We start from the raw sequence: 27,528 nt of genomic DNA, 5'->3' as shown, positions 1-27,528 counted from the left end.
TATTATAATAATAATAATAATAATAATAATAATAATAATTATTATTATATTATATAATAATAATATATATATATAATATAATATATCCTGGAGGCACAGCCCCTCTTCTCCTGTCTCATGACCATGGATGGACCTGTGCAACTGGAACTCTAAACCAGGTTCCCTTTAAATAAAGCAATTCAGAAACACGTATTCATAAGTCATTTTATTTGTGATGAGCACAAAGCAACCGTTGTGTGACAAACTTCTACTGACCTCCTCACTCACTTCTACTATCAGCACGGCCTGAAGTACACACACACACACACAACTTATTTACAGTGTGTCCTTGTCCAGATATATAATGGAACTACATTGGTAGCACATGATAGAACCACAGTTGGGGAAAAGGTTGGAGATTTTGACCAGACGGTCATAATATTCTTGAAATGAAAATAAAGTGATGGTATTTTAAAGAGCATGTCATGTGATTATATCAGACAGACTACATTGTGTATAGCTTTGCATCTTCAGTCATAAATGTATGTAACGGTACTATTTGTGCCTGCAGAAGACTTGAGTTGAGACAATCACCCTTTACTACGAGGGATAATATTATAATATGTTCTCATAATATGCTCTTGAAATATTGTATTGTATAAGTAAAATGTCAAGCTTATCTCAATCTACCAAGTTTTCCTTCACAATTTGACAACTGTACTAATATTCTGAGTTGTATCCATGTAACATCATTACTGTAATATTAGTGAAGAAAGCGCCTCTTCATCGTTAGCGTCTCAGAGGTCTGCAAGAGCAAAGGCAGCGAGCTGGAAGCTGCACCACAGCAGGGGACGGCACCATGCACTGCACCAGCAGGCTGTCCCTTCAGGCAGAGTTTACAACGGGACCACACTACATTACCCAGAGTTCCCTGCTGCAGGTGGTGGAGCACAGGGCTGAGGATGACTAGGAGTCCTCTCTAGAGAAAGCTTGGTGTGTGTTGGGGAACCGCTGGGCGTCAAAGTTTGGATCGTCTCTCACTCGCTCTCTGATGCCACTCTTCACCTGGAGGACAGACAGGAGGACAGACAGGAGGACAGACAGGAGGAGGACAGACAGGAGGACAGACAGGAGGACAGACAGGAGGACAGACAGGAGGAGGACAGACAGGAGGACAGACAGGAGGAGGACAGACAGGAGGAGGACAGACAGGAGGACAGACAGACAGACAGGAGGACAGACAGGAGGACAGACAGGAGGACAGACAGGAGGACAGACAGGAGGACAGACAGGCCATCACTGGGGAGAATGTCCTTCACATTACAGCTCCTGTTCCCTGCTGTTGTTCATTAATAAAAGGTTACATGTGCTTTATCTTTCTCAAGGTTTCTCAGTTCTTCAAAGCTGTCAAAGTGACAAATCCTCCAGTTCTGTATGCTGAAGGTGTTTTTGCTCTGGAGAGGTTTCACAGCTTACGGCCGTACTCATGTATTACCCATAAGGCCGAGCAACACCCACGTGTCTCAAACTCCACCTCTCCAGTTTGTAACACAGGTGTTCTGTTAGAAATGTGTAGGCTACAAACCCAAGTTGATGGCATCACTATGACATCATCAGCATTAGTATTGCTCTCTATTGCTTGTATACAGTGACCTGTAATAATAACGAGGCATTATACATGAAGTTTCATTAAAACTTTGTAATATAAATATTGTTTGGACCCTTTTTAATTTCCATATGAAGGATTCAGTGTGTTTTAATCATATGCGTGCTGTTGATTATAGTTTCCACTCTCACTGTTATCAGCTGAACTTCACCCAAGACCATCAACCAACCCTGAACCTTACAGGTTACCATGACTACCACTAACTGGCATCACTTCATTGAGGGGCAGTGCAGTACCTGTTTGGTGTAGGCTCCCTGCACCTCTGGCCTCTCCAGCTCCCCCTGCAGGCGGCCGGGGTCGGTGAGCGGCTGGGCTCCTGCAGCGCGAGCAGCGCGACTCACTGCGTCCGACAGGGACAGGTGTGGTCCTTCACCTTGGGTGGTCTGAGGGCAGAAACGCTCCTGTTACTCCCTGGAAATAGACATGATGGCATCTCTGCTTGTCCAGGACAGAGATATATTTAGGATGTATTTAGCCTAGCTTAGCACAAAGACTGGAAGCCTCTGTCTTCCAACAACTCTGTTCTATCATATTATTGTCAACAAGTCCCCTCCTCTCTTCAGGTTGAACAGAGATCAAACATACAAATAACTCTGTCCCAGACTAAGGTCACGCTCACCTTCCTCCTCTTGGCCGGCATCCCGTGCAGGTAGGCGTCGGACAGCGGCGACTGGGCTTTGATCTTCCTCTGAGACAACATGTCATGTCTGATGATGGGAACCCATTCCTGACAAAACATAATCACAGTTATAGCTATTTTATAATTTTTATTTTTTATAGTTAAAAGTTAAATATATTTCATAATGTAATTGTTTTTCAGAAATGCACTACATGTATTATAATTATTTTTCCCTATTAGCTCATTTTCTCATTGCACAGCTCCTGCGTTCCTCTGTTGCCTTCAGCCTCCTGCATGGCGCTGTGAGGCCGCTGGTTAACAGCACTCATCCAATCACATTTCACTTCTGTTTCTCTATGGAGAGCTGATTAAACTGCATGAGAAGGCCTTCTCATATCTAGAATCTGTTTTGCCACATGGCCCATTATAACGTGCGCTGTGATTGGTTAGAGTGTCAGTACACACCCTGGAACTGAAGCGCACTGATGAACTGTACAACCTGGAGGTGGGACCGGCTCGCAGCAGAGAAACTAACTCACTCATTTGACGGAATGGTGAGTTGTATTTTTGGCAAAAGGCATTAGACCTTGATATCCATATAGTCCTGAGAAAAACCTTATTGCTTACAGGTGGAACAGCTGCTGCCCATGGCTCCACCTCAGGGGCCGCCCCCTCCCATCCTGTCGGGGCCCCAGCAGCACACTGAGTGTCCCCTGATAAGGCCGCGTTTTCTCCAGGAGACGCTCCCCTCTCTCCATTGTCGCCCGACGAAGCCATGGCCTCCTCTGCTGTGGTGGCTGGAGCCGGAGACAAACTCTCTCCCATCTGACAGAGGGTTGATCACATGATCTCATTATTATTAACCATTATAAATGCAGAACCTAAAAACTAAAATCACCAGTCACTCATACACAGCTCTACTGCAGAAAGTGATAATTAGATGGTTCTCATGTTGAAAGTACTACATCTACATGTTCTGGATCTGAACGATGAAACAGGTGTTAGTGTGCAGGACAGTAGATCAACTCATCAACACCAACAACATATAAAGCATCATAGAGTGAAAGTAATGTTGAAACATTTAGTCTGAATAATGAGAGTAATGGTACCCAGTGAGTGAAGCTGCACGTTCTTTCTTATTTTGACTGAAATATAAATAGTCAATGCAGACAACCCTCCAGCAGAAAGAAAAGAAAAAACAAAATCAAGCTTAAACCATTTTAGAGGGAAAGTCTGGTGAGGTTAAAGGTATCCATCTTACTAATTAGCATTAGCCCTCGCCCTCCACAGCCTGCCTTCTTCCTGCAGTGCTCTTGCTCACTAATGACTACCGTTACCTGTGTATAGATGATGTAGTGCTGGATCTGGTCCTCAGTGACCGGGTTGTGTTCCAGAATGACATGCAGCCTCATGGACATCATACTGGTCAGCCAGTTGACCAGACTGGGATTGACTTCAGCAGACATCCTCCTCTACACAAACACACAGAAACATGCAGTAGCATCCAGCTGGGACTTGGTTCCCATAAAGCCGTGGTCAGACATGATGAGGACTGACCATGCGGTGGTTGATGATGGCGGTCAGAGATCTCTGCTCTCCTGAGAGGCCGTACAGGTTCAGAGCCAGACACTCGAACAGGCCCCGAGTGCACAGCAGCAGCAGACGGGGGCCAAACGTGTGATCTGCATGAAGACAGACCCCTCATCTTCACATCAGACATCCCAACATGTTCAGGCAGCAACATATCGAAGGAGGAGAGACAATATGGAGCCCTTGATGCAGGCCTGGCGCTATGGGCGGGCTTTGGGGTGCCGGGCCCGCCCTGGGACTCGGTTGGGCCCGCCCTGGGACTCGGTTGGGCCCGCCCTGGACGGACGAGTCTGTCAGTCACTTACCACATGCAGTGCTGTGCGGTATAGCGGCTTCAAACTTCCGTGCGGTTTGTATTTTTCACATACCGTCATACAGGTGGCGCATTGCCCGACTTCGGCAGGAGGTAACATTTAACTTTCACAGCTCTAACTCAAGGCGAAGCGAGCGGAGCTACTTAGGTAAAAACTTCAGTCAGGGTTTCACATTTATAAAATTACACCACCGAACTGCATGCTGGGTCGTCCTGTCGAACTCTGTCGCACAAGAGACTTCATGATAAGTGGGCAAGCTTTACCCAGCATGCAGTTTGGCAGTGTAATTTCATAAATGTGCAACCCTGACTGAAGTTCTTACCCTGCCACGTAAGTCGCGCCCGCTGCGCCCTCCGCTGTATTCTGTGAAAATGAAATGTTGCTTTTCGGCCAAAATGTTTGTCGTTGCAGCTATGCACCACGGGTATGACGTGGCAAAATAAAATAAAAACGTGCTGAGGACTGGATCTGTGACCTTTCGGCTCACTAAGTTTTTCAGCTGTATTCTAGGCAATTGACCACCGCTCAGTATCACAGTAACTGAGTCAGAGAGGCACAGATGATGGCTGACCTGTCCATCAGCCACTGACTGACTCAACTTACCATCCGGGTGCAGGATATGTGAGGCCATCTGCGTCAACTGCTGTCTGAGGAAAGACAGGTTGGTCTGAACGATGTCCACTCCGTCTCGCACTGTCACTGTGGCCTAGACACGCACACGCACACGCACACAATTATATGGACTGTGGTGGTCTGCATGAGGTCTGTGTGTGTAGCAGGTCGTCCTTACAAAGCTCTCAGCGATGTACTCCTCCAGTCCGTTAATGAGCTCCTCGGCTGCTGTCTGCAGAGACGACAATGTGTAAAAGTCTTTACTGTGCAACATTAAATGAACAAATTACATTTCATTTAGCTGACGCTTTTATCCAAAGCGACTTACAATAAGTGCATTCGACCATGAGGACAAACTCAGAACAACAAGAATCAAGAAAGAACAATTTCTTCAATAAAGCTAAACTACAAAGTGTTATTAGTAAGAGACATTAAAGTGCAACCTTCCTTATTCAAGGTATAGTCGATAAATATGTGTTTTCAGTTCACGGCGGAAGATGTAGAGACTTCCTGCTGTCAATGGTGAGCTCATTCCACCACTGAGGAGCCAGGACACACACAGTCGTGACTTCGTTGAGTGCTTAGCTCGCAGTGACGGAGCTACAAGCCGATTGGCAGAGGCCGAGCGGAGCGAACGAGCCGGGGTGTACGGTTTCACCGTGTCCTGGATGTAGACTGGACCCGATCTGTTCGCAGCACGGTACGCAAGTACCAATGTTTTGAAGCGGATGCGGGCGACCACCGGAGTCGTGTCAACGCTCGACCTGAGAATCTCTGCTCATGTGGACAGCTCACACGCAGGCTGGATGGAAAGCTGACAGACTAAACTGTCCAAAGCTAATCAAGCTGCATTCTTACTTGTGCCTGACCAATGTTCTATAATATCATGACCAATGAAGTGACCTAACGAGTAGCGAGGGATTCTCTGAACAGTACTTACAGCCGTGTTAGCGGCAGTGGGCTCTCTGCCCTGAAGGTAGTGCTCAGTGAAGAAGTCCGTGAGCTGGGGCCGGATGCGACTCAGAGGCTGGGCGTTCCCTTGAAGCAGCAGCACCATGTCCACCATGGAGAGGCCCTGACACACCAGGGACAGCAGGTCCCCAAAAAACCCTGCCGGGTTATCAGAGTATCAATGACAATCATGACACATGCTGTGACTACTATGCGGAAGGGGATGTGTTCAATGTGTTTGCTTGATCCCAGCACCCTGGATGAAACGTGAACCAGTGAGGATGAGAGTAGCGTGAGTGTTTCTGCTGCCTTAATGTATGACTCACCCACAGCATCTCCAGAGCCAGGAGTGAAGAGGTTGCTGGTCTGGGACAGTCTTTGGATGAACTGGGCGATGCTCTCTCCGTTGCCCTGCTGGGACCCCAGAGAGCTCATCATGGTGGACAGCACCCCTTGCACGATGCCGGTGAACAGCTCCGGGCTCAAGGAGTCTCCACCCAAACCGCCGGCAGCCTGAGTGGGGGCGGGGCCACTGGACTGAGGGCGGGCTGGGGCTTCAGCGCCACTCACAGCTGACTGGCAGAGAAAAACAAACTCAACATGTTCATGGCTTTGTTCAGTGCAAACAAACATGTATTTTTCGGCACACACAGATATTTGATGTTAATAGTAACCAGATGCTTTACATGAGTTCATCATAGTCACTGTGTCTGTTGTATACCCTTTCATTAGCTACAGTCTAATGTTATGCACCACCCGCCAAGACTAACTCTTTGTATGTGAAACATACTTGGCAATAAACGGATCTGATTCTGATACTAAATATTGATTTGATATCCCATCAGTTTAAGTTTGATAATCTGGTGATACCAGTGTGTAACATTTACATTTTGTCTGCTTAGTACATTTCTGTAATGTTTTGTATTGTGAGCGTATAATGATATTAAAGCTACACCCTTCACCTTTTTGCCCATTGCTATAATCTCCTTTTGCCATATTTGGTAGCTGTGTAAGCACTTGAGCACATTTCTGTTGATATTTGTCTTCATTATTCATGTTAATAAAGAATGATCAATCCATCAGTGCAACATGTTCTGGGCCTCATGACAGGGAGCCAGGAGATACTATGCATGCCACCATATTCTGATTTTCACTCACCTGTGTGAAGTCTGACATGCCCTGGAAGAAGGCCGGCAACCCCGGCAGTGTCACAGTGATGGAGGAAGCTGGTCCGGGACCTCCTGCTCCTCCCAGCAGGGAGCCCAGCAGCTGGGCCAGATGTCCCTCCGGACGAGCCTCTGCCGGCACTATGGAGGTAGTGCAGGTGGTGTGGGTGGATGTCTGTCCGGAGGTGTTGGCAGAGGGAGGGGGGGGAGACGTGGTGGAGGTATCAGACGAGGAGGAGGTAGAGAAGGAGGACTGAGAGCTGGACAAAGAGGACGTGGACATGGAAACACCTGGAGGAGGTTTAACCAAAAACAAACTATCGTGATACGCATCCCTTAGATTACTCTTTTCTTCATGAATCGTGAGCAAGAAACATTGTGACTGATCAACTTGACATGGCTCTGGTGGACACACTGTGATGTGAGGCCCTTTCTAAATGACCTCACCTGGTGCAGCATGTCTCTGGTGCCATTTCTTGTTATGTATTAGTCGACATCTACACATTAGCAATATATATGCAATAAGTTATTATCGATTGATATCATCCTCGTCATTTTATTGGTCAAGCTCTAAAAATAACTACTACTGATTTCAGTTAGCATTGCTGTGAAAGTTATCAAGTTGTGGTACTGCAGAACTGACATTCAATTCACTTTATTTTGTACAGCCCAAAATCACAAATTTCAAAAAAATCTAACCACCAACCTTGTGGTTAAAGGACGACCCGCTCCACCGCCCCGGACAACAGTAATGACTCAATGTGACGTGATGGATTACTGTCACGTTGTTAGCTACTGTGAAGCTCCTGAGGCGGTACATTCAGGGTGCTCTAACACCTAACCGGGTTGGTTTGGTTAAAGCAGGTGCTTTTGCCTGGTTACTTCCGTTTGTTTTGGCTGGTGTGGAAGCTTGAAACCTGGTGCGGACCAAACAACCGAAACAAGATTTCTTAAAAAAAGGTCGGTCTCAGTCCGAGTCCAAGCCGACTCTGCTGAGCTTTTCTTGTGGCATGAAAGCAAAAGGACCGGCCACAGGTATTTATGATAGCAGCTATGTGATTTTTAGCATGCTTTCAAAAGCTAATCTTCAAAGGAATCTAGATGATTCTAGATGATGGTGAAAAATGTTATAACATGTTATAAACTGTATAAGGCCATGTATAAACACTGATACAGTAGTAGACCTCAGGAACTAATATGCAACAATGTATTCATTTCTCCATAACATCCACACACTACACCCACACATGGGACTGTGGCTCAGTGGTAGAGGAACGTCCTTCAATCAAAGGATTGTCAGTTCGATCCCCGGCCCAGCTAGCCCATGTTGATGTGAAAAAAAACACTCAGCCCTGTTTTGCCCCCGGTGTGTGAATGTTAGTTAGTCCTGATGGACAGGTGGTTCCTTCATGGTAGCTCCTCCCATCAGTATGAATGTTAGTTAGTCCTGATGGACAAGTGGTTCCTTCACGGTAGCTCCTCCCATCAGTGTGTGAATAGGTGGATGATGTCAAGTAGTGTTAAAGAACTTTGAGTAGTCAGAAGACTAGAAAAGATCCATGTATTATTTAAAATACGCACACCTGCCATACCGATAAATAGTAGTAATAACAAGAAAGATAATAAAAAGTACTATTCAGCTGCTATTGCACTTTGTAAAGACATCCATATGAAAGCGTCGACACTGACCTGGCTGCCCCGGCATCAGAAACTGTCCCACCAGGCCACTGATCATCTGGGTGAGGGAGGGGGGGGGCCGGAGGGAGGCCCTGCTCCCAGAGGGCGAGAGAGGCAATGAACAAGCAGCGACACGCTCATTGCACAACCGTTTATCAATCTGGATTATGCAATACTCTGTAGGACGTAGATAGAGAGCAATAGAAAGATTTGAAGATGATTAATGGCTCAGCTCTCACATTTCACTAAACATCCTAACATTATTATAAGCAATTTCATATTTTTTGATGGGCTTTTTGATGTTTTATTATGTTCTATCACCCAAACAATTGATCTATTTTTCAAGAATATAACTGAGATGAATGGATGATGAAACCATGAGTTGGTGTAGCTCCGTGTGGGGGTTACCTGCTCTGGCTGCTGACCAGCTGTGGGTGCTGTGGCCCTCAGGTTGGTGGTGGTGGTCCCTCGAGGCCCCAGAGGAGAGGAGGATGGTCTGGCGATGCCGACCCTCGCCCGAGCAGGGCGGGGGAGCTGTGGGGAAGCAGCTGCCTGCATCGGTGCTGGGTGGCCGTCTGAGACCGCAGTGGCCATGGCAGCGGCCTGGTGGGAGATCTGGTGCACAAAGGCCTGCATGAACTCAGGGGGCAGTCCTAGAAACAAAGACGTGTGTCCTGAAAAACACTTCAATTTCCTCTGACCCGAGGTATCCAAAAGAAGAATCACTGCAACTGTGAGGAGGAGGTAGCAATTACTGGGGTGGGAATCGTGATACGATATCATCACGATACTGCGATACATTGAGGATTGCAATATATTGTGATGTATTACCCTTTTTTTTTTTCAAAATCTCAAAAACGTCAGTACATCAAACGCCCTCGTGTCTGGGTTCATAGTATTATCCGTAGGCTCACAGCTCGGTGGATTTCACCGACTTCTCCAGCGCTACTAGAGGACCAGTAGCCAGTTTGATTTATTCTTTTTTTTTTACGTCTTTGACCAGTGCAGTGTTGCAAATATTGTCCCGTGTGTCGTACAACAGCTGTGTGAGCAGCGGCGCTACGAGTGACAGGAAGTCCAGACGTTTGACTTAAGTGCGGCCGGCACATTTCTCCGATGTCTCCATGTTTGTTTTGACTAACTTCCTACCATCACGCTGACCGTGACCTCTGCTGACCAGAAAACGCCACAGCCCCATCTAGTGGGCTGAAAAAGCAATTGCTTTTATTATTCTAGGAGCAAAAAGTTTATAATTGGTATAATAAAAGATCGATACTTGGCTTCCGTGTATCGATACAATATCGTCATGCAAAATATCGCGATAATATGCTGTATGGATTTGTCACTCACCAGGCTGTGCAGCACCTGCGGTGACCGGCTGTCCTGGAACCTGAGACCCAGCAGCCGACTCACCTGTTGAACACAAGAAGAGCTCTGTATGAACGTATGTCCAGGCTTTCGTTATTATTTATTTATTTCCATATTCATTCCACATCAATCGTTATCTGCTAATGCAGATGTGTGCTCATTGTTTCACTTGTCTGGATGTAGTACTTTCATACACTCCTCACGCTCATCAGTCTGTCATCCCATTGAAATGCATGTGATACTGGCCGTTTCCACACATCAGTACATTTATAGTCAGGCTCTGTGATGACACGCCAGCACACATACCATCAACGTTCATCTGCATCAGGACTACAGGCTCCATGGCCTGGTGGGTGATCCGGATCACTCGGGGTCCTCCCTGTCCTTGTTGAAGACTGGTCCCGTTTGACTGAAGAGGGAGCGTCTGGCCCGGTGCCTGCTGATCCGATTGGTCAGCGCCGTGAGCCGGCTGGCGTTGTCCTTCAGCCGTCTGTCTGCCATCAGATGTCATGGTCACGGTTGTCCCCAAGTTCATCTGGAGAAGAAGTACATGATTTACTGGAAGGTCCAGCAGCAACTCAAGCAACAGGCATCGTGATGTAACCTTTGAATATAACCGGGACTGAGGTACAAAGACTTTTATATATTTCCTCTGCTTCACAAATGAAAGTTGACCGTTGAAAACTTAACAAAAGAAAATGTCAGGAATCAGGCCCTTTTACTTAGTGTACACTAAGTAAAAACTCCCCCAATAAAGACAGTAAAAACCCTTTCACAGAGAAAAAAGGGGAAGAAACCTGAGGGAGAGCAACAGAGGAGGATCCCTGTCCCCGGATGGACAGAAGCAATAGATGTCATGTGACCAGAATGAATAACGTAACGGAGTTACAGCACATTACATGAATGTGACAGAAGTTATTCATATTCATTCATGAGTCATATATGTTGAAATATGAAGCACTCTACAGTAAGAGCAAACTGCCGTCGTACCACGTTCGTTCGATTTCATTGGACAGTATTTGGAAATTACAGATATATGTATGTTTGTGTGTTTTGTCTTCTTTATTAGTAAGCAGAAGATGTAATTCAAGTGAACTTGAATTAACTGGAGTCAGAGCTCAAGTCTAGTAGGCAACACTAACAGCATCCCTTTGGCTGCAGCCGGGTTCAATGTGAGCTGGTGTGGTGCAGCAAACCCACCGAGCAGCACACGTACATCAGAGGAGCCTTAATGAAGTGTTTCTGTTGTCGCTGTATCTCTTGACTATGATATTCCTCAGAGTGGTGTGAACGTACTGGAATGGGCGTGTGAGGCAGGCCAGCCTGGAGCAGGACCGGGTGGGAGTAGTGGGCCACTGGACGATCCACGGACAGGCAACGTGGAGGAGAGGTCGCCAGGTTACAGCGCAGATCACCGAGGACAACTAAGCTGTTGCCAAGGAGACGCAGAGCATCTGCGACCAGGTTGAGAAGGCGCTGATCCTCCTCTCTCTCCTGGGTCTGGGAAAGCAGACAGACTCTTTGGGTGAGAAACAGAACAGAGGACATACGGGCGACTGTGGCTCAGTGGAGGAGCGGGTGGCCCTTCTATCAGAGGAGCGGCGGTTCAATCCCCGGCTACACTAGTTCATCTCGATGTGTCTTTGGGCAAGACGCTTAACCCCAAATTGCTCCTGTAGCTGTGCCATCGGTGTGTGAATGTTAACTACTCCTGATGGGCAGGTGGCACCTTAGCTCCTCCCATCAGTGTGTGAATGGGTGAATGATGTCATGTAGTGTGAAAGCGCTTTGAGTGGTCAGAAGACTAGAAAAGATAACTACAAGTAAAGTGAATTTACCATTCGCTCCCTCTTTAAGCCATTAGCACACACTCATTCATTCACTGATTGGCACACACTCATCTGTTCACCCATTGGTACACACTCATCCGCTCACCCATTGGCACACACTCATCCGCTCACCCATTGGCACACACTCATCCGCTCACCCATTGGTACACACTCATCTGTTCACCCATTGGTACACACTCATCCGCTCACCCATTGGCACACACTCATCCGCTCACCCATTGGCACACACTCATCCGCTCACCCATTGGTACACACTCATCCGCTCACCCATTGGCACACACTCATCCGCTCACCAATGGGTACACACTCATCCGCTCACCCATTGGTACACTCATTCGCTCACCCATTGGTACACTCATTCATTTACCCATTGGTACACACTCATTCGCTCACCCATTGGTATATTCTGCTATATTTTTGGATTATATGAATTGTACCTTGTTCTTTTTCTTCATGGTCTCATTATTATTGACACTTTGACACCACTGTGTTTGTTGTATTGAAGCCAGTGAAACACAAGTCATGACATTACACGGACAACAGCCATGACGTGTTCCTGCTGAGCTGCATGCGTGTTCAGCAGCATGCGCTTCAGCAAACACGGTTCATTTCTAAGAGGTGTTGTTGTTGTCTCCTCCTTACATTGTTGTTGTAGTCTGCTGAGGCGGCGGCCCCGAGGATTGCGTGGGTCCTCTCCATGAAGGGCCGTAGCCTCTCCTCCACCCTCCTGACCTCAGACAGGACCTCCACACACGCTGCTGCACTCGGGTGGCTGAGGACACAGAACAGGAGTCAGCAGCACAGGGACCCTGCTGGTGATGTCATGACGTCTGTGTCCATAGCAACCCCATGGTCTGAACGTTAGAAGCAGACTTCAGTGAAAAGGGCAATATTTCGGCACACAGTTATTGCCTGCAACAGCATGTTCCAAAATGAACATGCTGTTGCAGATGTTTTGAATTCAGTAGAGTTGCTTTCATTGTTCTTATTTCACAACACTGAAAAGTCACTGCTCTGAAGGATTACACAGACACTCTGCTTAGGTCAAAGTATTGAATCATTCCTAAAGTCAAGTTAGGCAAGTTATACAATGAATGGTGTGTTCATTTTAAGGAAATCTGAGTGCTCTAAGTAAGATAATACAATGCAGAGCTCAACACTTTAAGAGCCAGTGTGACGCATTTCGAGGGACCTCTTCGGAGAAACACAATACAATATTCATAACTAGGTTTTCATTTGTGTATTATGCCCTGAAACTAATGTTATGTGTGTTTTCATTAAGATTGAGCTCTTCATATCTACAGAGTTAGCTGGTGCTCTTCACAGCCTAAAATGGACAAACCCACCACTGGCTCTCAGGAGAGCCTTTCACCGGTTTGCAGTATTTGAAGGCCACCATATGTCTTAACCCGGCTCCCGGCTCAGAAGCTACAAGTAGAAGTGCTAGTAGCTAGCGGTCCTCATTGTGGCATTGCCTCCACTGGTCTTGGACACGCAAAGTCTGCTAAACCTGCCTTATCAATTCCATATTAAGATCCGATCCAATCCCCTGTAACCAGTGCAGCACTCAGGGCCAACCAGCATGCTACTTCCATCATGCTAGCTCTCCACTCTGGTCACGGAAAACCATCTGAACAAAGGTGTCATTAATCTGCCGATAGCAATGTGCATTCATGCGTTGTAACAAGAGTGTGTGATGAGGCATGACATCACGTCACATTTTAGTCATTTATTAGCTGGCCAGTTAGCCAGCTAGCATGTTAAAGTTTCACTGGCCAAAGAAAAGCTTTCCAACAGCAAGCTAGCCATTTAAAAAAAAAAAAAGTGGGTCTATACCATGTTTAAGTGTCATCACCCATATTATGTATCTACGCATGGATTGTGTGTTGATAGCAGCTGTTATTGGAGCCGTTTAGTCCATAACTGACTTACTTGGGCCCAGTGCTGGCTGGTCCCTCAGTCTGGGTGGAGGAGGATGGAGGTGAGCTGGTGTCCGTGAGTTGTGACGCTACAGCCCCTCTAACAGAGGAGGAAGAGGACTGGGGTTCCTCTGGCTGTGAATGGGACACTCCCTACAACACACACACAATACAACGTGCACTCAGCACCGTGGTCTGTTCAATCAAGTTATGTACAAGTGGAATTTGAATGCATTTATCTTAATAACATAACTTAGTCAAATGTAAACACACATGCCCAATACACATACTGGAGGAATCAGCACAGTGTACCAGTTTAACAGGGACATTTCTCCAATATTCAATGGCAATGAACATCCAAAAAACAACAGTAGCTGATATATCAGGGCCTTCCATGGTGTCTCAATCTCTAGTTTCAAGTCTTCTTCAATACAGCATGATGTTCATTTAGTAAGTTTTGTTCATTTAGTCAGACAGACCATAACATTACATTTAGCTGACGTTTTTATACAAAGCAACTTACAATTCTGCTCTCTACACCGTAGACACAGCCACGGGGAGCAATTAGGGGATAAGTGTCTCAAGGTCACATCGACATGGACTAGCGGAGCCGGGGCTCGAACCACCGATCCTCTGATTGAAAGACGGGTATGCTAACCACTGAGCCACAGTCGCCCGCAGAGCATAAAGCGGTGGATGCTTTAGGGCGGGGCTACAATGTGATTGACAGGTCACTGCAGCTACCAGAGTCGTATACAGCGTCTCTGCATATTATTATATTCCAAATATGGTAACTTTATTGGTTGCAAAAAAAAAAAAAACATGGCGATGGCCATAATCCAAGATGGCAAAATCAGTGGATGACGTCACGATGACGACATCCACTTCATATATACAGTCGATGGCTCTAGTGGGGACTGAGATACTTTGTAAACCAAAGGTCAAATGGACAGAATTTGATTTGAAAACGTAGAGGAAAATGTGCGTTTAAAAACAGATATCCGTCTAGGTGTAGACAGGGCCTTAACTACTAGCTAAGATATACAGTGGGCATGCATTAGGCTGTAAGTCACCGAACCTCCAGCCTGTGGATCAGAGAGCGAGCGTCTCGGAGCAGGCTCTCCGCCAGCTGCAGCCTCATGCTGGGCTCACTCTGCACCGCCTGGTCCAGGCTGATCTGCACGTTGCTCTGTACACACAGACATCAGTCAGCTGTGCAGCAAGACTTAAAGACTGGTGACTGGTGAATCGTGAGCCTTTACCCCAGAGCTGGAGCTGACCCTGGGGTTCCTTCCAGCTTCACCGACTCCAGCCATCATCTGCTGAACAGACATCTACAAAACACATTACAGCGATCACGTGGCATGAAATCCTTCTTCCCTCCAGAAAATGATACTGAAGCTTGTGTTTGCATGCAGCAGGGTCACGCCCACCTGGATCTGCTGAGGGTCCATGATGTTGCCAGGCAGATTGAAGGACCCCAGCATCACGTAGCTGTTGCGGTCGTGTGGTGCACCCTGGGAGGAGGTAGAGGCCTGGCTGCTGCCGCTGCCGTCTGGCCCCCCGGTAGAAACACCAGCACCCCCAGAACCAGAGCTGGTGGCCTGAGGGGGGGCGCGCTCTACCAGGTGGATTACCTTCCCATCTACATCTGGTGGAGAAACAAAGGGATGGACTTCATACTGGAATATATGAATCAATGGAATAACTTGAAACAGGCAAATTATTGTTGTCAAAACGGCAACAATACACTTCCAGTAACAATTAAATAATGAATTAACAAAAACTACACAGACCAGAACCAATGTTGCAGCCCTAGTTATTAGGAGAAGTAGTATTGCTTGTGGTCGGCTGGATTCAAGTTCACCACACTGACCTGTCATCTGTTACCATGTCAACATTGTAATGTCAGTGCAGGAAGATACAAGCAGTCCTTTGGCAACAGCTCAAACTGGCACAATGACATCACAACACATAGTAAAGACATTACCAACATGGCATTTTGACTAATCAGCCCTCAATATTCCCTGGTTATTATAACTACTATCATCATTTTGTCAACATCTGTGAATAGATATTTAATTGCATTGTAATAACATGTGGTTATTTATTTATTTATCTAGAGAGACAATGTATGACAACATTTGGTGATTTGACCAGGCTGACATGAAGGGGAAACACAAGCATTAACTGGTTTGGATGGAATATGAATTGACAGTAATGTGAGCAAGATACAGTAGTTCTGAAGCTAAATTACAAACCTACTATGCAAAGGCTCAAAAGAACAGGACGTTTAGAAGCTTAGCTTTGAAGCTTGAAACTATTAACTGTAACAACGTCTTCTCAGTGCACTTCTTTGTTTATAGGTTACTAGTGACAGATGAGAAACATTAACATGGAGATTTCTCAGCAGCCTCCTCCAAAAAACTATGATCTTGAAATAGTTATTTATAGCAAACTACAGCAGTGCATATGACTCATTTAGCTATAAAGTAAATCTTATTTAGAGTCTGTCAGGCAGGGACAGAGCTTATTGTTATGTGCAATCCAAGTTGACCATGTATCAAACATTTTAAAAAGGACTGTGGTGTTCTTGTTTCATGTAAAAGTATATTTACTTGCAGGGTACTGTTTACATGGCACGCATACATGAATACATGCAGCAATATGCCATCAATACATTCCCACTCTTTAAGAGAATATTTAACCCAGGACAACAAAGAAACAGAACAAGGATTGACTGTTACAAAGGTGTTTTTTATTAGTCCCAGTGGTCAGGAAGTACAGGGGAGACTTGGTTTAGCCTCCACGGTCAAAGGTCTTCACTTCACACAGCAGGTGGGAAGCAAGACACTGGAATGAACTATACATACTGTATACAGTATGTATAGTATGCATACTGTACACAGACTACAGTATCATACTGTACACAGACTACAGTATCATACTGTACACAGACTACAGTATCATACTGTACACAGACTACAGTATCATACTGTCGGGAGCAGGTCTCAGGTACTCACTGTACTCAGCCAGCGTCCGCTCGTCCTGCAGCACTCTGCCCTGGTAGATGAGCCTCTGCTTGTCTACTGGGATCTCCACTGATGACGCGATGTGCTCCTTGAACTGCTTCAGGGTCAGCTGGAGGCACAACACACAACAGCCCCGCTGTCATTGAAACAGACAGGAGAGCAGACGTAGCAGTGATCAGGCAGAGCGTTATTACCTCGCCTCGCACCTCGTAGCTCCTGCTCTGGGAGTCCAGCGTCTTCACCGTGACTTCTACCAGCCCGCGAGACTCCGACATCTTCCGAGGGTCTGACATGAAGTCAGAGCCGTAAAGTGCGCGTTAGCGTAACCCACCCTAGTCACCGATATCACCCGCAAACTACTGAATGGTCCGATAGTAAGACAGCTCCCGGGCCTTGTTGACGTTATTAGCTTAGCCAGCCAGCTAACGTTAGCTAATCCCAGTTACCGGCATGATAACTACCAATGTCCCCGGGGACAGCGCTGTCCACAGCGGGGTCTGGCTTTCTAGACGTATCGTCTGCTAGACTAGACTACAACCTGGGGGAGTCCGATGTAAAGAACATCCTGGTCCGAGTGGGACCGGATTCCGGTTGATCCAGCTGACGAACTTCGTTTTCCCAAATTAAACACGGCCCTGAACGCAACGTCAAAGGACCCCGATGACGTAGCGAAAGGCGTCTGTTTCACGCCTGAAACACACGCGTCTCTATCAACTTAAGTTTATAGCTCATTTCAAACTGTTGGACGTGCTGAGTATTTATACTTTCACCTTAATATATGATTACTATAATACTAATAATACATTGTATTTGTTTAGCGCTTTACATGGTACTCAATGCACATTACATGGTAAAACAAACAATGAAACAACAATATAAACAAGAGAGATGACAGCAGTAAGAGATCAAACCAGAGCGCACTGAAGCATCACAGGTTACACCTAGATTTTATTGAGTGAGTTTTAAGTGTCGTCTTGAAAGTGAGTGATGGAGAATGATGTCTGAGGTGATGGAGAGAGATCCAGAGGGAGGGTTATATATCTGGATAATCGAAACACAGTGATTGTTGTTGTTATTATTAGTGATAGTAGAATGTATAGTAGCGACTATGAGGAAGGAGATGGTTGTTGTAGTGGTAGAATGTCGTAAAATGGGATTGTATGTTATATTTTATACACACACACACGTGTCTGTGCGCGTATCTGTGAGTGCGTGAGCGCGCGTGCAACAAGCTGCGGGCGGCTCTCCTCGCGCGCTGGTGAACAGGTCGAGCCCCGCCTCGCGAGGAGGTGACCGCGAGCCCCGCCTCGCGAGGAGGTGACCGCGAGCCCCGCCTCGCGAGGAGGTGACCGCGAGCCGCGCCTCGAGAGGAGGTGACCGCGAGCCCCGCCTCGCGAGGAGGTGAGCGCTCCTCCCGAGTTTTTGGAAACTTCAGAACTCTGTTCCTGAAGCCTCGGTCACGGGTCTTGCGCGGTTGGACATAGTCCGGGTCCGCGCGCTCCACTGAGCTCCAGCACGTGGGATATCCTGTCTTTGGGGAACGGAACATTGCTGGATCCCAAACCTCGGAGTCATGTACTCATGAGACCTGGAGGAATGGAGCTCTCGGCCACGGACGCGTGATACCTGCGGGACGAAGAGGTAACACGACATGCTGTCGGCTCTCTGGAGGTCTTCCTGCCTCTGGTTCCCCGTGAGCGCTGCGGGGCTGAAACCAATTAAAACCAATTACAATTAACTACAACTAATTAAAACGAGCGTCCCGCAGCATTCCGGACCGCTTCCTGATTGGCCCACAAAGTCAAATGATTGTGTTAAGTCAACTTGGAAAATGATGAGACGAAATCATATCAAACGTTGATTTCTACATAATCTCATCTTTTTTTCTAATACTAATAGTACTTTCTCTCTATATTCTATTTTTGACCTGTATTTAAGAACACAGGAGCTATGAAGCTATGCTCGTGACGTCATGTTGATGCGTGATCAGCAGTGACTGTATTCAGCACTATCTGCTGTGTTTCATACATGCACAGGGGTGTGTGTGTGTGTGTGTGTGTGTGTGTGTGTGTGTGCGCGTGCGTGTGCGTGCGTGTGTGCGTGCGTGCGCGCAATGGTAGAGCAGGTCTTCACTCGTTTGATCCCGGCGCCTCATCAGTGTGTGAATGGGTGAATGATGTCATGTAGTGTGAAAGAGCTTTGAGTGTTCAGAAGACTAAAAGAAGTACAGTTTATTTATCCCTCACCATATATTACACAGTATGCTACTCAATCATACACTGTATATATAATGTCACTCTTCATTTGTATGGTACTTTTTATACAAACATTTGTAGTGCTTCACACAATGATGCAGTCTACATTTTGCATATTTACACAACTGCAATGGATTTTAAATAAAGCATCAGTATGTGGTTGAAGTGTAGACTTTCAGCTTTATTTCAATGGATACAACAACAATATGGCATTAACCGTTAATGAATTACAACCATTTGTACACAGTTCCCCACATTTTCAGAGGTAATTGGACAAACTAACATAATAGTGACTATAGTGATAATTTAGACTACTTTCAGTCAATGATTGCCTGAAGTCTTACACCCATAGTCAAATATATATATATATATATATATATATATATTCTCACTCCACCCGCCTCACACCACCCGCCTCACTCCTGACAGTATCATTCATATTTTGTCAAAATGTGACTTTCACAATTTACTGTAAAGAAAAAAGTGAATGTGAAGGCAGAACTTTGACTGTAAAATTAAAGTCCTGCTATTCACATTTCAAGTCAACGTTTTTAAATGGTGAGCCAATATTATGTAACCTTTTAACTAACAAAATGATGATAAAGTTGTCATCATTTTGACAGCTCACGCATACTATTCTTATTTATTTTGAAGTGTATTTGAATCAATTCGACTGTGTACGTGAAAAGAGTTTATAAGGCATTTCTACTCCAGTGAGTAGAATCATTCATGTGGAGCCATTCATCCATTCATTCATTCATTCATTGAATCCCCATCCCTCTGCTTCCTTCAGCAGGCTGGACTTCTGAACCCGTCCTCCTCATCTCTGCCTGGTCTTCCTACCTGTTCCATCACTTCTGATACCATGCGCAGATTCAGCTCCGAGGGATCCCTCCTGGATCTGGACTTCCTCCCATGGAAGAGGGTGGCACTGAAGACCTCAGCTCATGGGAAGAACCGGGAGTCCGGCACCTACACGTCTCACACAGAAGAAGATAAGATGGACAGGAGCTCCACCCTCCTCACCCCTATCCTCCGGGAGCCTCGAGCCAGCGAGGCGGGGAGGAAGGGGCTGATCAAGGACCGCAGCTTCAGCGTAGAGCACCTGAGCGAGCTGGAGAAGCTGGACCAGAACCACCTGGGAGTGTGTGTCATCAGTGAAAGCTGCAGGGCCTACAGCGACAGCCAGCTGACCCCGGTGGCCCCGGGCAGCACGGGGAGCATGGAAACCATAGATCTGCACCCCTCCTTTTCTTCTTCCTCCCCCGACCCCTTCAAATACCAGCACAGGCACCACCAGAAACCCAAACTGTCTGCTGCTAAGCTGCACCTCAAGAGTCTGTTTGGGCAGGTGGGAAAGCAGCTGAGCTTCAGGCTGCACAGTATAGTCTATAGACTGTGCAGCCTGAAGCCTATAGGCCGGTCCTGAGAGATTATCCATCATGTGTTACACATCTCACCGTAGATCCGTTTCAGCCTGCTGTAGGGATCTAGACTGTTCACACTTTCTTCCATTGGTCTATGCTGGAGACATAGAGTGGTGGGAAGTGGAAAAGCTTGAGCTGGGATTGTTGTTCTAAAAGATGATTATTATTTTATCATGAAACTTTGAACTCATATCTTAATCTTAGCGTAGTTTAGAGATTAAAACCCAGGAAAGATGGACCTTTTAAAGCTGCTCCAGTGATACTGGGTTCACTTTGTCTTCTGTTTCAGAGTCCTCATTCCTCAAACTCCAACCTGTCCAACACGGAACAAAAAGACAGGTGAGATTCACACATGTCCTCACTGGTACTGATGGATCCATCTCACGTAGAGGAACACGCCTTTAATGTACTGTTCCTAGACAAACCGAGGATCTGATTCTGAGTCACTGTTTTTGAAGCGTCCTGTAGGGAGATGGACGAGTGCAGTATGTTAACTGAACCCTGTGTCTGCTCCTCTCCCTGACCCCTGACCTTTGGGGTCCACAGCGCCACAGAGAGGAGGTCTCGCCTGCTCTTCATGCGTCAGTGGAGTCAGGTGGGCCACGGTAAGAAGAGGAAGATCAGCCAAGAAGAGCTGGAGAAATGGGCGGAGTCTCTGAACACCCTGCTGCTCAGCCAAAGTAAGTCCTGAGACTGGGTTTAGCCCAACACTGGATGACCTTGAAATCACTGGAAAGGTTGATTTCCTTCATCTGTTTGAGGGGGAGAGGGAATTCAAGTTGATCACTTTCCCTTTAAATGGTAAATTAACCTACATTTGTATAAACCTATGTAGTCTTCCGACCAATCAAAGAGCTGTACACTTCATGTCATCTCACACACACACACACACACACACACACACACACACACACACACACACACACACACACACACACACACACACACACTGCTAGCAGAGGCTGCTATACAAGGTTGCTACCTGCCCATCAGGATCTAAACTAATGCTCATTCACACACTGATGGCAGCCATTTGAGGTTCAGTTTCTGGCTCAAAGTCTTCCACATGCAGACTGAGGAGCCGTCTCAGGCCTTAGAGAGTTAGGGTTAGGGCACCCTGCTCTACCACTGAGCCCCAAAACCCTGAACAGGTGCACCTCTGATCCCAGGCAGTAGTGGGGCCTGATGATAGCCGAGGTTTGGCTGTCCCATAGGTGAATGGCGGTTATGAAAATGAAAATACTTCCCCATATTAACGATTACTTTATAATGCTGCCTGTCACACCAGCAGATACATGCTGTTGTGAATGTCCTGACATGACGTTGGTAGTTTCCTTCACACACCTGAAGGCAGCAGGTATTTGTTCCGACTGGAGGGATGATGTCACTGTCGAGCCATAATTATCTATGACAGATCTGCTGCTCCACATTTTTGATGATAGTACAGTGTTGGGCGGGCCCTAAAAACAACATCCATGATTTGTTTTACGGTTTTCTTTTTCTTGAAAACAAAGACAGGCCCTTTCAAATTGATGCAGGGCTTGTTGGCTGAAAAGAGTCACTGCTCTGATCTTTGTCAGTGTTTTCCTGGTGTGGTTGTACAGTTTGTCTCCACTACTGAGGAAGTGTTCTGCAGTAAACAGAGTTCATTGTTGTCGTATGTGCGTAGCAGGTTGTAGACGTCAGAGTAGGCCGTCAACAGACACCAGAAAGTAGCTGAGTAGGACGTCAACAGACACCAGAAAGTAGCTGAGTAGGACGTCAACAGACACCAGAAAAGTCCAGCGGTGCATAAAACAGTTTGCAGTTCATAAAAATGGTCTCTACGTTTGGTCTGCATATTTTCTTCAACACTGTCACAACTCGGCTCAGAGATTGCAACAAACAGGGAGACACACGAGCGGCTGCTAACATTTATTTTTAAGTGAGGATGGCTCTTCGTCCACCTCCTCCAGCTTCCGGCATGAGCATGACACTTTTAGCCGACTGAGCACGTTTTCCTGAAATGTTTGTGCAACTAAAAGTCGAATCGTCTCAAGGTCCCGCTGCTTTTATCTGAAGTCATCAGAGCTGACGTCACTGGTTACTGTGTGCTGTGCCATAAAGCTGAAAGAGCAGCACCTTTATGAATAGAACAGCTAGTAAACACAGACGAGCCCCATGTCTTATGGCAGTAAGACGTGTAAGTGTGATAAAACAGTGTGTCAACGTTATGCTTCCATGAACTGAATTGTACATATATGGCTATGCGTATATGTATTACCATATTTGGGTCCGTTCCGGTCACAGGTATTTTGTGACAAATGATCCTTGGATCAAGCTGGATTGTGTCTGACTGACTTTAAATCCTGTCTCTTAACTTTGCATTTGGATGCATGTTCTTTTGGCTCAGATAATTGTCCACTTGTGTATCGGATCTGACCCGTGAAGACCTTTGAGACCTTTGAGACGTTGTGTTCACCAGGCAGGACAGTGTCAGGATGTCTGGGCCTCTGCTGCTTTGCTTTTGATTTGAATATGTCTCTAGCAAATGCACCAACTTTAAGAAAGAACAAAAATTGTGCGGCTGTGGCTCATGGGGAGAGTGGTCGTCCTGAAACCACAAGGTCGCCGGTTCGATCCCCAGTCTCCCCATAGTTCCCATGTTGAAGCGTCCTTGAGTGAGACCCTGAACAGTTGGTCCCTGTGCAGCACACTGCTCCCTAATCACTAAGATGGTAAATGCAGAGAATAACTTCCCCAAGGGATCAATAAAGGATTATTTCTTCTGAAATCACTGGAGGTCTCTTTAAGGTAATCCATCACAATCGTTGATAAAAGAAGAATCTGAAATGACCAGACAACAACAACAATGCTCTAGCCCCATGGCTGATGTCCAGACCAACGAGACGGGATCTCAGCACAGCTGAGCTTTAAGGAGGATCTCTGCTTACGCGTAGGTTAAGTGCTCTTTGTCCAGGAACTGGATTTCATCAGCTCCTGGTAAAGTCATATGTTGTAATGGAAGAATTGTAAACCACTTTGTCTAACAGGATGCAGACAGCCACTTACAGTTAGGACTCAGTGACTGTAAGTCACTGAGTCCTAACTAGAAGAAAGACCAGATAAAGTGGGCCCACCTCCTTTAAGGGGCTTTGTGTGTAGTAGGCTGGGAATGTGGTGTCTATTCAACGGGATTGTTTCACAAGTAACCGGTTTACACTCATAAACCACCACATCCTCGTCCGATTACATGATGGCCAATCCATTCTGCATCTTTTCCACACAGACTGTTTTGCTTGCATGCAACCAAAGCCTGCTCAAACGTGATGGGCAATACTACTCCAACTCCAAACAGAAAGCAGAACACTGTGGACAGCATCTTGTCCCGTTCTGTACGGAGGCTGTATTCATATGCAGATATCAGTTTATAGAGATGATTAAAACCCTGCCTCCTTCCTCACCTGCACACAACTGACCAACAGCTGCATGAAGGGTGTTACAGAAAGCCTGAGGCGATGATAAATGGCACGCGTTTATTGCCAAATGGGCCTTATTTCCTGTTGTCCCGCTGCAATTTAATTGGCTATTTGGCAAGAACTGTTGACGTGATTTAAACATAGTAGGCAGCAGAAGTTAGAATCGTATTTATAGATGACAGTAACTGTGGTCACCATGAATGTGGATTACGTTCTTTATTTAAATGTGAACGTCTGCCTTTTATAGCACTTTATATGAATTGGCAGTGTGCAACTTGCTGTACTCTGGTGCCAGAGTAATATCTGTGTAAATATGTAAAGCCATAAACTACTGGTTCACACCAGACCTCTTCTGTTGATGCGGAGACTTTTGTACTGTAATGTTTTGTCTTTGTTTTGATGTATTTATTAAAATGAACTTCTGGACCAGAACAAAGAGATTTGATCTCAATGTATTTTATCTGATTAAATAAGAAAATAAAAACAAACAAGTGGGGCTGAAGCAGCAAAGCCCATAAGTGTGAATTGTTTTGTTATAATAATTAGTAAGAGGAAGAATGTATTTTTTTGTCTTTTGAAATGTTGCTGTAAAGAAGCTTAGTATCAATAATGTCTCCTCCTTCACTTCAATAATGCCATGTGGAGTATGTCTTTGCTTTAACTGAATACACACACACACACACACACACACACACACACACACACACACACACACACACACCTCACAGCCTGAGGGCTAACCTCAGCTCCCTGTGGGCCTTGGCCTCCTTGTCAGTGCCATGCTGGAGAGCAGTCCATGTGAACTGTGGCCTGTAGGCGTGGTGTCATGTCGTATAGCTTAGACTAAGCGAGGTGTGAATCACAGCCTCGTATAAGACGCCGCCGTCTGAGGCATTGCTGTTAACAAGCCACTTATCTCCTCTCTCCCCGTGCTCCTCCTCCTCCTCTCAGCTGGCGTGGCAGTGTTTGGAGCATTCCTGCGTTCTGAGTTCAGCGAGGAGAACCTGCAGTTCTACGTGGCCTGTGAGCAGTACAGACACTCGTCCAACAACTTCAGCCTTCACAGGAGAGCCAAGGACATCTGTGCCACCTACATCCAGCCAGGTGCTCCCCGCGAGGTACACGCCTCTTTCTGTTGCATCAGCTGTCACGCGTCCGTACACGTCTTTCCTCCCTCAGTGCTTGTGTTGTGGAGGCTTGTGTGGCCGTTTAGAGTTTCAAAGTCTAGCCGTCTTTCCCAAGAGAAGCGCGTTTAATAGTTGACTTTTACTGTTCTAATGAGATAAAACAGATGGCTCACCTCCATTCAGTTCCTCCATTAATTTATTCTGAGATCCAGAACACTATTAGCTGTGAGATGCTGGCCATGTTGAGAGCCATTTAGAGGCAATCACAATGCCCCAATCTCAGATTTTGCTCTTTTAATGACTTAAAACAGAGACGTTTTAAAGGGTTTTATTTCAGACTGCGGTAAACCACCATCTATTGATATATATGTATATCTTACATATACATATCTCTATCTCATAGAGATAAAGAGATACAGACAGTGTTACTATTGTAAGGTAGCTTTTAACTGACGACCTTGACTCATTGGTAGAGCGGGTCCTCCTTCAATCAGAGGATCGGTCCCCAAGCTGTTTGATCCCTGGCTCCGCTAGTCCATGTTGACTAGACACTGAACCCCAAATGGCTCCAGTAGCTGTGTCTATGGTGTGTGAATGTTAGTTAGTCCTGATGGACAGGTGGTCCCTTCATGGTAGCTCCTCCCATCAGTGTGTGAATGGGTGAATGTAACATGTAGTGTTAAAGAGCTTTGAGTGGTCAGAAGACTAAAAGTTCTCTACAAGTACAGTCCATTCACCATTTACCATGGTCTGCATTAGTGGATACCATACCTGCAAACTTGTCACCTTTCGGCGAAATTCGCCGTTTTGAAATCAAAATATGTCATCCACGTGAATCGTGTAGCTGTAGTTTTTTTGGGAAGGGGGGGTCAGCTGGCCGGCCAGTGTGTCTGAGATTGGAGTGAGACACGGAGAAAAGCTGATAAAACATCTTTGATGTGTCGAGTCTTGGCCAATCAGCGTAAAGATGTCTACAGCGGCTTCATTTCCCTTCCACCATAGTCAGCTTGCTATCATCTAACGTTTTTGGGAGAGACAGCGAATGTGATTACTGGCAACGGTTCAAGCCCCTCAGAGGTGGGGAATGTACTACTTAGCATTCCCTAGCATTAGCATTCAATGTTGCATTCCTTTGAATAAGGTTTGCCTTTGGGTTGAATCTATCGAATCGATATGTCTACGGCTGCAGTAGGAGGCTACATATCTGAACCGTTTTCATAGTCCTGTTGCTTTCAGTAATAATACCACTGTAACAACTCAAGTATATATGGTATATCACTAAAAAGAAGCATGAAAGGAGTTGATCAGATAGCAGTTTAGTGGATAGAAACGATGGTCACAAAGTGAAGTTGTAACTCTGGCTTGCCCTCTGCCGTCCTGTGCTAGGTGAACCTGGACAGTAAGACCCGGGACCTGACCGTCCAGCTGCTGCAGGCTCCCTCTCACGCCTCTCTGTCCCACGCACAGAAGCGTATCTTCTCGCTCCTGGACACGGACTGCTATCCCCGCTTCCTCCAGTCCGACGTCTACCTGTCCTTACTGCGAGACGCTGACTAGACCCCAGGAGGGACGGAGGCTTCAAGAGATAGAGCTGTGTAGGTTGTGACCAAGCAAACATGCTGATGGACATCAGACACTGTGTAAATTAGTGTATTCTTTCTTTTGGACAGTGAGATGTCCTCTGCTCCCAGTCTGTATGCTATGGTAAGCTAACCAAACCAAATCATGACTCCACTTCTGTACTCATCACACGTACTATGTACTATCAATCATAAGATTGATAGATAAAAAAGAGCTAAAAAGCTAATTTCCCAAAAATGTTACTGACTTGTTTGGTTTGTCTTCTCGTTGGCCCTGAGACTGTGAAACATGAAGCATAAATTAGGCTTTTTTTGTTCCCCTCACTTGAAACCTCGCAGCTCTCATTGTAATCATTAAACATCCTCCCTGTGAGCAGCTGGCGTTCCCATGGAGCTCCCTCTGCTGATGGAAAGGAAAAACCAGCGTTGCGGGAAAAGGTCAAAGTACCTAAATGGACAAGATGAGAAACCTGAGCAAAGGGACTGTGACGGGTCGCCTGCTCCTGAACGCTGCACTGTTCCAACAAAGACCAGCGCCGCAGCCTCAGAGAAGGCGTTTGGAACGAGGAGCATTTCCGTGGCTGTTGGTCCAGCACACATGTAAACACCCTCATTTAATGACGAAGAACATTTGAAAGAAACAGAATAGCGTACAAGTTTGTCAGCTTTGAGAGTTTGAAGGAGCAATAAATAAAATCCTGTGTGTGTAGCTGATGTGTGTGTTGATTGTGCAGGAAGGAGCTCCATGCAGAGGTTGCTGGGATACGGAGTGACAGGACCACAGTGTGAGGGCCAGAGCAAACATTAACGCAGCGCTGCAGGGTGCTAGAGTCCACCTCCTCTGCTTTACATGACTCTATGCTCAATACACCATTACAGCTCTGTGGGTAGTCCAGGCGTCCTCTGCTCCTCCTGAAGGATCCCAGGGTATTTACAGT

The 27,528-nt window shown here is 46.2% G+C and overlaps 2 protein-coding genes across 8 annotated transcripts; one reads left to right on the top strand and one right to left on the bottom strand.

Annotated features, from left to right (window-relative positions):
- Window positions 1-231: 231 nt before the first annotated feature.
- On the bottom strand, window positions 232-18,396 carry LOC306749129 (large proline-rich protein BAG6-like; the record flags this gene model as incomplete). The annotated part of the gene is given in 26 exon segments (XM_079232381.1): window positions 232-1,044; window positions 1,882-2,028; window positions 2,265-2,372; window positions 2,892-3,089; window positions 3,602-3,736; window positions 3,822-3,946; window positions 4,772-4,874; window positions 4,959-5,012; window positions 5,721-5,890; window positions 6,058-6,307; window positions 6,890-7,188; window positions 8,587-8,650; window positions 8,652-8,666; window positions 8,983-9,227; window positions 9,925-9,987; window positions 10,249-10,477; window positions 11,239-11,442; window positions 12,435-12,564; window positions 13,725-13,864; window positions 14,790-14,900; window positions 14,974-15,045; window positions 15,145-15,362; window positions 16,735-16,852; window positions 16,938-17,029; window positions 18,094-18,274; window positions 18,370-18,396. Coding segments are annotated over 26 exon segments (3,597 nt in total). The 3' UTR covers window positions 232-945.
- Window positions 18,210-27,528, top strand: LOC306749009 (uncharacterized protein). Of its 7 annotated transcripts, XR_013771166.1 has the most exons (8): window positions 18,210-18,384; window positions 19,792-20,349; window positions 20,715-20,764; window positions 20,972-21,105; window positions 24,835-25,001; window positions 26,397-26,605; window positions 26,681-26,714; window positions 26,968-27,528. XR_013771166.1 is itself a non-coding variant. In XM_079232252.1 (7 exons), the coding sequence occupies exons 2-6, from the start codon at window positions 19,864-19,866 to the stop codon at window positions 26,565-26,567; spliced, it is 1,008 nt and encodes a 335-aa protein (XP_079088378.1). In that variant the 5' UTR covers window positions 18,210-18,384; window positions 19,792-19,863; the 3' UTR covers window positions 26,568-26,605; window positions 26,681-27,528. The 7 variants fall into 7 exon arrangements, 4 of the variants coding, with proteins under 4 accessions (XP_079088378.1, XP_079088377.1, XP_079088376.1 ...); XR_013771167.1 differs by having other exon boundaries at window positions 26,397-26,714; XR_013771168.1 differs by having other exon boundaries at window positions 26,397-26,714; window positions 26,930-27,528.

The sequence above is a fragment of the Taurulus bubalis genome, assembly GCF_910589615.1.
Source record: "Taurulus bubalis genome assembly, chromosome: 16".
Classification (NCBI taxonomy): Eukaryota; Metazoa; Chordata; class Actinopteri; order Perciformes; family Cottidae; genus Taurulus; species Taurulus bubalis.
Note: the sequence above shows the minus strand (reverse complement) of the source record. Positions and strands in the feature narration are given on the sequence as shown.

What these genes read in the sequence shown, in the direction of transcription:
- LOC306749009 (XM_079232251.1), top strand. Translation starts at nt 19,864, where the DNA reads ATGCGCAGATTCAGCTCCGAGGGATCCCTCCTGGATCTGGACTTCCTC. An exon ending in TCAAGAGTCTGTTTGGGCAG is followed by an intron (nt 20,350 to 20,714) that starts GTGGGAAAGCAG and finishes CTTCTGTTTCAG; the next exon opens with AGTCCTCATTCCTCAAACTC. An exon ending in CACCCTGCTGCTCAGCCAAA is followed by an intron (nt 21,106 to 24,834) that starts GTAAGTCCTGAG and finishes TCCTCCTCTCAG; the next exon opens with CTGGCGTGGCAGTGTTTGGA.